Here is a 12,834-nt window from a genome sequence, read left to right as displayed (position 1 = left end):
ACATTTCAAGGTATATTCATCATCAATGTGAACTCTCTTAGCGTTACTCAGGGCAACAGCAGTAACAGCTGACAGAAGCAGAGTTTGCCATGGTTCTTCCCCTAAATAGAAGTCAGGAAATGGGCTAGGGCAAACATGCCAAGCTCCAAGGTATGCACTTCAAGCTCTGAAACATGCACGATAACTCATCCCAATTTTAGAAAAGGGAAATAAAGCACAAACTTGGTATATAAGTAAAATGTTTATACAATAATACACAAGTTTTCTTTGGGTTTATAACAGAAATGTCAGAAATAATTCCCCTCACCTAGAAATCATCACTGTTCTCCAAATTACAGGTGGTCTCAACCCATCAGTGGACAGTGACATCAATTACTGGATCAAGATCAATATTTATATGAAAAGAAGGGAGGAAGAGAGGGAAGAAAATATGTGCATGGCACAAAATGTTTCGTCAAACTTGTTTCACAAATACCCATGTACAGTTACGAATGTACAGAGTACTGATGTAAAACCACTTATTTTACTATGGACTGTGGCCAAACAATTTTATTGGCCATTGCTCTCACCTATGAATCCCTATGACCATAAGAGAGTCTGTGTCCCATTTATCTTCACCTTGCAAGAACCTACCGCAAGGCTAGGATAGGCCCTAACTATGTAGCTGCTGAATAAATCAAAGGTATATGTTACTGCAGTGACCCAGTATTCACACTAAAGGTGTTTGACTATGGCCACTTCTGACTGTGGCAGCCACCCAAGACTCCAACCTAGAGAAGAAAAGCAAGGTACAGATCCGAGGCCCTCCAAAAGGAACTCTACAGGGAGAGGCCCAGAAACAGCTGCAGAGAAGTAAGATTTCCCATTCAAATGCATTCCAGTGCCAGTATACGAGGGAGGTTACATTATGATCCATTTTTTTGTTAAAATACTAGTAACTTGGGGCACCTGGGCAGCTCAGTGGGTTAAAACCTCTGCCTTTCGCTCAGGTCATGATCCCAGGGTCCTGGGATCGAGCCCCATATCGGGCTCTCTCCCCTGCGGGGAGTGAGCCCCATATCGGGCTCTCTCCCCTGCGGGGAGCCTGCTTCCTCCTCTTTCTCTCTGCCTGCCTCTCTGCCTACTTGTGATCTCTGTCAAATAAATAAATAAAATATTAAAAAAAAAATACTAGTAACTTGGGGCGCCTGGGTGGCTCAGTGGGTTAAAGCCTCTGCCTTCGGCTCAGGTCATGATCTCAGGGTCCTGGGATCAAGCCCCACATCTGGCGCTCTGCTCAGCAGGGGGCCTGCTTCCTCCTCTCTGCCTACTTGTGATCTCTCTGTCAAATAAATAAATAAAAATTAAAAAAAAAATACTAGTAACTTATATTTTTAAAAAAAAGTATCCAATTCAAATTATTCCAAAGCACTAGAATTTTTTGTTAGCAACATTTATTTGCTTTAAGGTAAACCTAAAATTTAGGAACTTTTTGAGTTACAAAGCAAAAAGCAAATAGAGGTAAGGGAAGAGGAAGAGAGGAGAATGTGCATTCTAATTAGAAGCAAAAAAAAAAACAAAACTCTAAAAGTCTACTGAATTGAAGCACAGTAGGTAAAGGTAAAAGCTCTGAAGTGAGCTTACAAAAATAAGGAGCCTGGGATGCCTGGGTGGCTCAGTTGGTTACGTGTCTGCCTTCAGCTCAGGTCATGACCCCAGGGTCCTGGGATCAAGTCCCACATTGGGCTCCTGGCTCAGGGGGGAGCCTGTTTCTCCCTCTACCTACTGCTCACCCTGCTTGTGCACACTCTCTCTCTCTGACAAATGAATAAAATTTAAAAAAGAAAGAAAGAAAGAAAGAAAGAAAGAAAGAAAGAAAGAAAGAAAGAAAAAGGAGAAGCCAGAACATAGAGGACCTGGTAGGCAAAACAGGGTAAGATGTTGTTTTTTATTCCACACCTGCTGGAAAGCTACTAAATAAAGGATTTTGTTTCTTTAGAATTTGGGCGGGGGGTGGGGAGAATGGAGAGGTGGGGAGAGAGGGGGTGAACACAGGTATCTGAGTTTTGGAAGATGTTATAGCTGGTATGCAGTCTGTAATTCAGACTGCCCACTGCTGTTTCAATTACTCTCAAAAGTGCAGTTTCTTCCTCATCAGATCCAACATCTGGTTGTGTTTACAAAGAGAAGCAAGGGTTTCTGCAGCTAGTATGTATTCTGGGTGAGCTGTAAGGTACTTACCATATGAGGAGGGGGAGCTGGACCGGGAGAGAAGGGAACCCTTCCCCACATTTTCAGATATCACCAAGAGGCTGGAAGCTTTCATCACATGCTCTCTTCACCAATAAAGACATAGTAAATAGCCCGCCTGAAACCATTCCGCCATCTCCTGATTATTGAAGGGACCTATAATAGCACCAATTAAACAGAAGGACAATAAAAATCCTTTCAGACTGAAGAGGAAAAAAAAATATTCCTGAATCTGATCCTTATCCAGAGGTACAACTTATTTCAGGTGATACCCATCAATTATTTTTTTTGATATTTTAATGTAATCCATCTGCAAGTTAGTAAATAGGCTTCTAACTAGTAAAATACAACAGAATGATTTTGAAATAAGACTTCTGGGGACGCCTGGGTGGCTCCATTGGTTAAGTGTCTGCCTTCAGAGTTCAGGTCATGATCCTGGGTCCTGGGACTGAGTCCCACATCGGGCTCCTTGCTCAGCAGGGAGCCTGCTTTTCCTTCTACCCACTGCTCTCCCTGCTTGTGCGTGTGTGCTTGCGCTCTCTCTCTCTGACAAATAAATAAATAAATAAATAAATTCTTGGTGGGGGGGGAGAAGTAAGACTTCTGTCTATATATCCCAAATTTTAAGGAACATAACTATCTCCATCTCACTCAATCTCTACAAATTCATTTTGTCAGAAAAATATAATAAAACTGAAGGGTATTTTTGTTACACTTTGCATCACTAAGGCATAAGGAATATAAATATGTAAGGCTAAATATGATTTCCTCTAATTTTCATTTTCTGCCAGATTATTAAAGGTTAGCAAAGTATAATAATAATCTATTAAATTAAGATAACTTACAATTGATGTACCCAGGTTCAACTAAATCTAGTTGAGGTGGGGGCGCAATGACATTCTCTAGATGTTTTTTACAATTAAAAATCAAACATTTTATACATAAAACTAACAAATACACTCTGATCCCTAACATGAATACCAATTACATGGGTCTAGGCAGTGGGAACACAATAGTAAATAAACAAATCCCTAGAACATCCAATTCTGGAAAAATGGAATAGATGTACCTGTCCCTTCTCCTCCTGCTAAATCCAACAAAAGCCCTACATATATATACCAGAGAAGACTCTGAAGAGTAGAAAGAAGTAGACTTCAGAGCAAAGAAAATTACCAGAGACAGAGGGTTATTATGTATCAGTACAGGGTCAATCCATCAAGAAGACTAAGAAGACAAAGCACTCATAAAAGTATACACCAAACTGCAAAAATATGTGAAGCAAAATCTAAAAAAAATTGAAAAGACAGAGAATACCCAATTATACCTGAAGACTTCAACACCATTCTCATAACAAGTGACAGAACTAGACAGAAAACGAACAAGATTATAGAGCTCAACAAAACCATCAATCAACAAGGTCCAACTGATTAATTTATAGAATGCTCCAAAGACAGCAAAATACACAGTCTTTTCAAGTACCCACAGAACATACAACAAAAAGAACTATAGTCTGGGCCATATATAAATCTCAGTAAATTTTTAAGAACTGAAATTATATATGGTGTGTTTTTCAACCACAATAAAATCAAGCCAGAAATCATTAATAGAAAGGTAACAGGAAAATCTCCAAGCACTCAGAAACTGAACAACACACTTGCAAATTATCCACGAGTAAAAGTGGAAGTCTCCTAGGGGCCTGCCTGGCTCAGTCAGAAGAGCATACGACTCTTGATCTCAGGATCATGAGCTCGAGCCCCACTTGGGTGTAAAGATTACTTAAATATATTTTTTTCAAAAGTGGAGGTCTCAACAAGAAAAAAACAAAATACACTGGACTGGGGGGTGCCTGGGTGGTTCAGTCAGTTAAGAGTCCAACTCTATTTTTTTTTTTTTTTGAGATTTTTATTTATTTATTTGACAGAGAGAGAGAGAGAGATCACAAGTAGGCAGAGAGGCAGGCAGAGAGAGGGGGATAAGCAGGCTCCCTGCCAAGCAGAGAGCCCAATGAGGGGCTTGATCCCTTAACCCACTGAGCCACCCAGGCACTCCAGCATCCAACTCTTGATTTTGGCTCAGGTCATGATCTCAGGGCTGTGAGATCAATCCCCATGCCAGGATCACATGCTATGCGTGGAACCTACTTAAGATTCTCTCTAGCTCTTCCTCTGCAGCTTCCTCACCTCTTAAAAAAAAGGGGGGGGGGGGCACCTGGGTGGCTCAGTGGGTTAAAGTCTCTGCCTTCGGCTCAGGTCATGATCCCAGAGTCCTGGGATCCAGCCCCGCACTGGGCTCTCTGCTCCGCAGGGAGCCTGCTTCCTCCTCTCTCTCTCTCTCTGCCTACTTGTGATCTCTGTCAAGTTTAAAAAAAAAAAAGGGGGGGGGCAGGGGGGGGGCACCTGGGTGGCTCAGTCAGTTAAGCAGCTACCCCTTTGGCTCAAGTCATGATCCCAAGATTCTGGGATTGAGCTCTGCATTGGGCTCCTTGCTCAGTGGGGAGCCTGTTTCTATCTCTGCCTGCAGCTCCCCCTGCACGTGCACTCTTTCTCCTCCTTTCTAACAAATCTTTAAAAAAAAAAAAAAAAAGGCATACTAAACTGAATGAAAATGAAAAGATATGTCTCCAATTTGTTAAAGAAGTGTTGAAAGAGAAATTTATGGTATTAAATGCTTACATTAGAAAAGTCTCAAATCAATACTATATAAGCACCCCCCTCAAGACCCTAGAAAAAGGAAAGCAAAATAAACCCTAAGAAGGAAAGAAATAACAGAACTCAATGAAACTGAAAACAAAAAACAGTAGTGAAAAAAAATCAATGAAACAATTGATTACTTGAAGAGATGAATAAAATTAACAAATCTGTAGCAAGACTGACAATGACAAAAGAGAAATGAACAAATTACCAACATGAGGAATAAAACAGGGGCTATCACTACAGAACTTGCAAACATCAAAAAGAGAGTAAGGGAATACTCCAAGTAACTCTACCCACACAGATTTGACATCTTAGCTGAAATGGATGAATTCATAAAAAACAAAACAAAACAAAACCTACCAAATCAACCCATATTAAATCAGTAATTTAAATAGCCCCTGTAACTATTAGGGATACTGAATTTTAATTTTAAAATTAAAAAAACAAAAACAAAAACGGGGCATCTGGCTGACTCAGTTGGTAGAGCATGTGACTCTGGATCTCAAGGTCATGAGTTCAAGCCTGCCCATGCTGGGCATAGAGCCTACTTTAAAAATAATACCCAAAAGAAGTCCCCAGATGGTTTCACTGGAGAATTCTACAAAACATTTGAAGAAGAATTAACATCAATTCTAAACAATCTTCCAGAAAATAGGAGAGGGAATAATTCCCAGTTCATTTTATGAAGCTAATTATTATCCTAATACTAAAATCAGACGAGGATACCAAAAACTACAAAACAACATCCCTCATAAAGACACAAAAATCCTTAACTAAATTAAACATTACCAAAAAGGAGCCAGCAATATATAAAAAGTTATAAACCATGACCAAATGGGGTTAACGCCAAGAGTACAAAGCTGGTTCAATATTCAAAATGCAATCGATTTAATCCACCATATCAAAGTTGCTAAAGAAGAAAAATCATAGGATCATTTCAACAAATGCAGAAAAGCATTTGACAAAATCCAATACCCAATGAAACTCTCAAAAACTAAGTTACTTCCTCAACTTCATAAAGAGCCATCTATAAAAAGCCAGAAGCTAACATTACACTTAATAATGAGCTCAGCAAGGTCACAGACTAAAGACAAACACCCAAAATTCAATTCTATATAGTAACAATGAACACAAGACATTGAAATGAAATTTACAATTACTCAAAAAAAAACCAAGGAGATACAAATCGATTAAAGCATGTATAGAATATATGCTAAAAACTACAAGTTCATAGATTGGAAGACTCAACATGAGAAAGCTATTAATTCTCTTCAAAATGATATAAAGGTTTAACATAGTTCCTATTAAAATCTCAGCAAGATATTTAAGTACAGATTTTTGAATATTTATATGGTAAATATAGAGAAGATTATTCTAAAATTTATACAGAAAGACAAAGGAACTAGAAAAGTTAAAAACTGTTTTGATAAAAATAAACTGGGAGGAAAAAAAAAAAAACGGGAGGAACCAGTCTATCCAACTTCAAGACATATATAACTATACAGCTACAGTAATCGAGACTGTGATACTGGCGCAAAGACAGACACACAGATCAGTGGAACAGAAAAAGAACACAGAAAACAGACCAACATAAATATCCCAACTGAATTTTGAGAAAGGTAATTCAAAAGAGGAAAGATGGCTTTTCAACAAAAATGTTCCAGAGCAACGGGACATCCATCGGCAAAAAAAATAAACTTTGATCTAAGTCCCATTCGTTATACAAAAATTAGTAGATCACAGAGTTGGGGCTCTGGGGTGCCGCAGTCAGTTTGAACAGTCTTGGTTTTGGCTCAGAGCATGATCTTGGAGTTGTGGGATCAAGCCCCACATCAGGCTCCCTGCTCCGTGTGGAGTCTACTTGAGACTCTCTCTCCCTCTGCCCCTCCCCAACTCTCAATCTAAACTAAATAATAAATAAATTAACCTTTTAAAAATCACAAGACTTATATATAAACAAAAAACTATAAATTATTTTGGAAAGGACATTTTGGGATCTGAAGCTAGGAAAGAGTTCTTCTGTCTCAGACTAATACTAAAAACACAATCCATAAAAGGGAGAAAATTAATCAACTGGACTTCATCAGTATTTAAACTTTTCATCTGTGATAAAAAGATAAAAACACACTGGGATAAAGGATTTGCAAACCACCTATCTACAAAGGACTAGTATCTATATATAAAGAAATCTCAAAACTCAAAAGGTAAAAAAAAGAAAAGCAGTCTAATCAGAACATGGGTAAAAAAGCACGAAGAGATAGTTCACTAAGAGAACACAAACAGCAATAAACATATAAAAAAAATGTTCAACATCTTTACCCATTATGGAAATGCAAACCAAATACTACAATGAGATATTGTATACTCTATACACTACACAACATGTCAAGTGGCTAAAATAAAAAATAGCAACAACATCAAATACTGTCAAGAATATGGAGAAACCAAATCACTCATAGATTGCTGCAGAAATACAAATGGTACAGCCCTCTGGAAAAGTTTGGCAGTTCTTTAAAAACTAAATGTGGTGTTACCATATAATCTAGCAGTTGCACTCCTGGACATTTGTATCTCAAGAGAATGAAGAGTTTGTTATAAACAAAAGCCTACCCATAAATGTTTAACAGCTTTATTATAATAAGCCAAAATAGAGGGTGCCTGGTGGCACAGTCAGCTAAGGGTTTCAAGTCTTGATTTCAGCTCACGTTATCATCTCAGGATTATAAGATCAAAACCCCACATCGGGCTCTGAGCTCAGTGAAGAGTCTGCTTGAGATTCTTCCTCCCTCCCCCCACCCCCACTTCCCCACTGCACATACCCTCTCTAAAATAAATAAATCTTTTTTTGAAAGATTTTATTTATTGACAGAAAAGAAAGTAGAGAGGGAACACAGCATGCGGAGTGGGAAAGGGCAAAGCAGGCATCCACTGAGCAGGGAGCCTGATGCGGGATTTGATCAGGACCAAGCTGAAGGCAGACGCCTAATGACTGAGCCACCCAGGTGCCCAAATAAATCTTAAAAAAATAATAATAATAATAGTCAAAAATGGGAACAACCCAGACACCTTTCATGGATGAATGGCTACACTATGATATATTCACATCACTGATGTACTCTCAGTTAAAAAAACAAAAAACACCACCCACTGACACCATGTAACAACCTGTATCAATCTCCTGAGCATGATGCTAAGTGAAAAAAAAAATTAGCTGGAAATGGATCCCATTTATGTAACATTCTTGAAATGACAAACTATAGAAATAGGGGTAGTGGTTGTCAAGTGTTAAGAGTAGGTACCAATGGGAAGGAAATGCATGTGTCTATCCAAGGGCAACATGAAATAGAAATGTTTTGAATCTTGACTATATCAAAGGCAATATCCTGGCTGGATACCGTACTACAGTTTTGCATGAGATTACCAGTACTGGGAAACCAGATAAGGAATACATAAAATCTCTATTATATCTTACAACTGCATGTGAAGCTACAATTATCTTAAAGTAAATTTAATTAAAACACACATCCATGTGTTTTGGGGTGGGGTTTTTTGTTTTTTGGGTTTTTTTTTTTGGTTTTGGTTTTTAAAACCATGTGTTTTAATTAAAACACAGAGTCCTCAACTTGGAAGCACACTTTGTCTCTCCAGCTGCAATCCCTGAAACATCGAATAAATGCTTCTGATTGTTTTACCAAAAACAAAACAAACAAGCAAACAAAAACTCCACAAATGCACAGTCCTGATCCCATGTACCTTACATTCTACAGGGATGTAAACAGATCATTAACAAATATATACAGAGCCAGGCAGCAACAGATGCTGTGAAGGAGAATAAAGGGAAAGTGTAAGGGGACTGAGTGTGGAAAAGGAGTTAGTATGCTGGAAAGAGGTCACAGGCTGTACTTGGTAAAACACTATCATGAAACCGACACTAACACAGTCAACCAATTTCAAGTTATAAACAAAGATTTCAAAAGCAGAAATGAAGATTCAACAAATATCTTTTATAGCATTCTCTCCCCATTCTAATCTAATTTATGCACCACCCATATTTTTAAGGGATTAACGTATAATATGGTATGACCTTTTCTCCCACATTTTTAACAGATCTTTATCATTTATGGAATCAACTACACTTCAGCAAAACATTGAAGTACAGTCTTCCAAGACTATACTGCCATCACCTTTTTATGGGAGAGAAAATGAAGTACAAAGTACAAAGTACAAAGTACTGAAGTACAAAGATGATAAAGAATTCACCTGCCTAGTTAACCAGCTAGGTAGCTAGAACTGAGGGGGTCTTGAGCATTTTGTTTACATCCCTATCATATTAGTAATCACATTCTGCCTTGTAGTCAAACAATTTTCATTGGACTTCCCTCCCCCACATTGAAATTGTAAAGTACTATGGGAGGAACCTACAAAAATGCCATATACATACATACATACATGTGTGTATACACACACACACACACACACACACACACATATATATATGTGGGGGGGTGTGTGTGTGGGTGTGTGTGTATATATGTCCTGTAAAAATGGATTGTTTTCTACTACGTGTGTGTGTGTCCTGTAAAAATGGATTGTTTTCTACTATTATGCAAATTGACATTAAATAATGACCATCTTACAGAATCTGGAGGTAATGGCTTCAAGTAGAATGGAACGAGCTACCTTGAATTTCTCCCTGAGGATCTTTGTAATACCACTTCTGCATTGCTTCGTGCATCAGCGGAACAGACACTCCCTTAGCTCTGTGCTCTTGCAGTTTCGACGCCAGTCTCTCATCATCTAGTGCACTATCTTGGAGATAAGCCACCATCTTCTCAGCTTGCTAATAGGGGGGAAAAAAAAGGATTGAGGAAACAAATGATCCCAAATTAATACTAGAACATATAATAAAATGCCTTCCTTTTTTTGAATGACTTGACCTGTGAAAGGTATTACAATGCAAGAAACACAGCAGGCAACCATTTACTTCTTCCAACAAGGTCATATAATATGTACTACCCCCATTTTATGGAGGGGTAACTAAGGCCCAGAGAGGTCAAATCTTGCTCAAAGTCTCAAAATTTTTAAGCAAACCAAACAGATTAAAACACAAACTGGTATGGATGAAAATCCAGGCTTCTAATCAACACACTAATAAGATTACTTTTTAAACTAATAAGCCACGGTCAATCCTGAAGCATATAAACTAAACCTGTAAAAACATGGGTATTAATACAACAAAGACTCAATTAATATGATTACAAATAAAATTTTTTATAAGTTTTACTAAGACACTGCCCTTTCTTCCTCTCTTTGAGCATTTCCTGCCACCAAAAACTACCCCACCCTGAAAGAGAAATTCTTCTACAGAAAACAGGCTATCATTTACTTTATATACAACAAAGGTACATCTAATCTTAGGAAAATCTAGAGACATAAATAAAATGTTAAAATCCTGAGCTTAACTATTTTCCCAGTTATACTTTAGGCAAAAAATACAGAGGACGCTACGCTACGCCCGTCCACAGCTGCTTGTATTTGCCATTTTTGGCATTCCATTAATTTCCAAAAAGAAAAAAGAAAAGCAAACAGCTACGGGCAACCTCAGAAGAGAAAAAATAACCTGACACAATGACTACTACATAGCAGAAACTTATAAGCATGAAATGATTTGAAAGACAATTACTCATAAACAATACGAGATTTACAAACAACTTTTCCAGTACATAAAATCTAGTGCACATAAGTTCCATTCTAAATATTCATTTAATGCTTCCAAATTTTATGGTAGTCTGAGAAATAAAAAAAGGATTACATGATTTTTACCTGCTCCAAATGTTTGAGACCCTCTTCATCATCTGGCTCTGTGGAAACACTGCCCATCCCAGGAGCACCTACGACCGGCGTTTCAACTGGCTGGAGGGCAGGACTTGGATTGGGAACAGGCGGTGGAAGTATGAGGAGAGGAGAGGCTGTATCTGAAGGAATCTGTGACAGGGGCTGCTGGACATCAGAAACTATTTCTGAAGGAAAAAAAAACACGGAATATAGAGACTCTTTTTGAGATTTTCTTTTTTAGAGAGAGCGAGCAAGCAGGGGGAAGGGCAGAGGCATAGGGAGAAGCAGGCTCCGCGCTGTGCAGGGAGCCCAGTAGAGTCTTATGAAGAATGTTATCATCAAGTTGGGCCACTCACTAAATGGGCTCAACGGAAATGTGGATCAGGAACACTGCAGCTACTTCTTATGGAGAAGTGTAGTATTTCTCCCTACGATGACAGAAGTACCTCTACAGAATGACACAATATAAGGATTAAAAAAGGTATCTAGAAGGTCCTTTTACAGTGCCTGACTGGGTCACTAGAGCAACTGCCCAACAGCTATATAATTTCCTCTTGAGAGCAAACTATCAGTCCAATCCCTTCTTTATAACATGTCTCCACTAGCAGATGATTAACAAAGCACAGCAAATCTTCTCAAAAATATCGTAACTCATCATCAAAACTTTGATTAAGTGCATTTGCAATTATTTTGAATAAATACCTATTTCAGGTGATAATTAATGTAATCCAATACATTACTCTTTAGGATAATGAAGAGCATTTGGGAGTCTACCTAGACAGGTCCGGAAGTTCTTCTCAATATAAACACAGACTGCAAAAGAGGTTCTATGTTGGTCCCTATTTCTAGCCTCTCAGTATGCAGGCTCTTAAGAAGGGAGGGGGATGGGAGTAATTAGATACAAATGCAGTTTCTCCTTTGAAACCTTGTTTGCTCAATTACAGACAGCTTCTCCAAATCCCTGCCCCTCTCAGGAACACTTTCCTCTCTCTGCCAAACTTGCTTTTTTTTTTTTTAAGATTTTATTTATTTGTCAGAGAGAGGAGGAGAGAGAGCGAGCACAGGCAGACAGAATGGCATCTCTGCCAAACTTCTTAAAAGAACAGTTGATCCACCACAACCACCACCACCCCCGCTACACTGTGACTTCCACTTCCACCCTCCAATACAGCTTCTCTCCCACAAAGAAGAGGTGACTCAAAGTCCCCAAACCCAATGGCTTTTCCTAGTCCTCTCCATCTGACCTCAGCAGCCCAATCCTAAATCGAAAACTTCTCCCCTTCCTTATTGTCCTTCACTATAGGCCACTCTTGCCTCTGAAGATTTTCTCTGGCTACTCTTCACCTATCCTCTAAAAATGGGGATTTTGCCCTAGATGACTAATATACATATGCTTTATCTCCCTTATAGACTATCAATCTGGAGTTTCATCTTTAATGGGTATCTACGAAGCTTTCTCAAAATAAACATGTCTGGATTCCGTCCTAAAATCTCCTAGAATAAGGTCCCAGTCATCTACATTCAAGAGAATGAACCACAGGTAATTTGGGGTCACATCATAACTGAAAAATGACTACTACATATCAAACAGGTCTCAAAATGGACAAGTCCCACAGTGCTTTACAGAGATTCAAATATTTGAAAACACTCACTAAGCTTTGTTCTAGACATAGAACTCTGAAAAGATACCCTTGGTTTAAGCCCTGTAAATATTAGTCTATTAGGCACAAAAGATAATACATGGTCTATTAGGCAAAAAGGATAATACACAGATCTTTATCATATTGTACTGCCATGTCAAGAATAGTGCTGGTTGTTTCAGAACCAAGAGAAAGAAGATCGCTAATCAGCTCAGGAACTTGGGGTGGAACAGAGTTCCAGGCACAGAGAGGAGCATGTGCTAAGGCAAGGAGACAAAAGAACAAGGCCTTATACGGGGTGGACCTAAGGGTCTGTGAGAGTGGGGAACAGAGTATGAAGGAGACAGAGATGCACTGAAACTGTACCGAAGCAGGCATATGCCAGGTCATGCAAGGACTCACATGCCATGTTAAAGACATGTTCCTATGGTGACTCA

General features: G+C 38.7%; 1 protein-coding gene across 1 annotated transcript in view; it reads right to left on the bottom strand.

Annotated features, from left to right (window-relative positions):
* Positions 1 to 12,834, bottom strand: part of GIGYF2 (GRB10 interacting GYF protein 2) — a 151,544-nt gene that overhangs the window by 44,900 nt on the left and 93,810 nt on the right. The window contains 5 exon segments of the mRNA XM_047721379.1: positions 2,221 to 2,276; positions 2,279 to 2,338; positions 2,341 to 2,385; positions 9,603 to 9,762; positions 10,746 to 10,942. Of these exon segments, the coding sequence (XP_047577335.1) occupies positions 2,221 to 2,276; positions 2,279 to 2,338; positions 2,341 to 2,385; positions 9,603 to 9,762; positions 10,746 to 10,942 (518 nt within the window).

This window comes from Lutra lutra, chromosome 3, assembly GCF_902655055.1.
Source record: "Lutra lutra chromosome 3, mLutLut1.2, whole genome shotgun sequence".
In the NCBI taxonomy this organism is placed as follows: domain Eukaryota; kingdom Metazoa; phylum Chordata; class Mammalia; order Carnivora; family Mustelidae; genus Lutra; species Lutra lutra.
The sequence above is the reverse complement of the archived record's forward strand: the minus strand, read 5'-3'. Positions and strand labels throughout refer to the sequence as shown.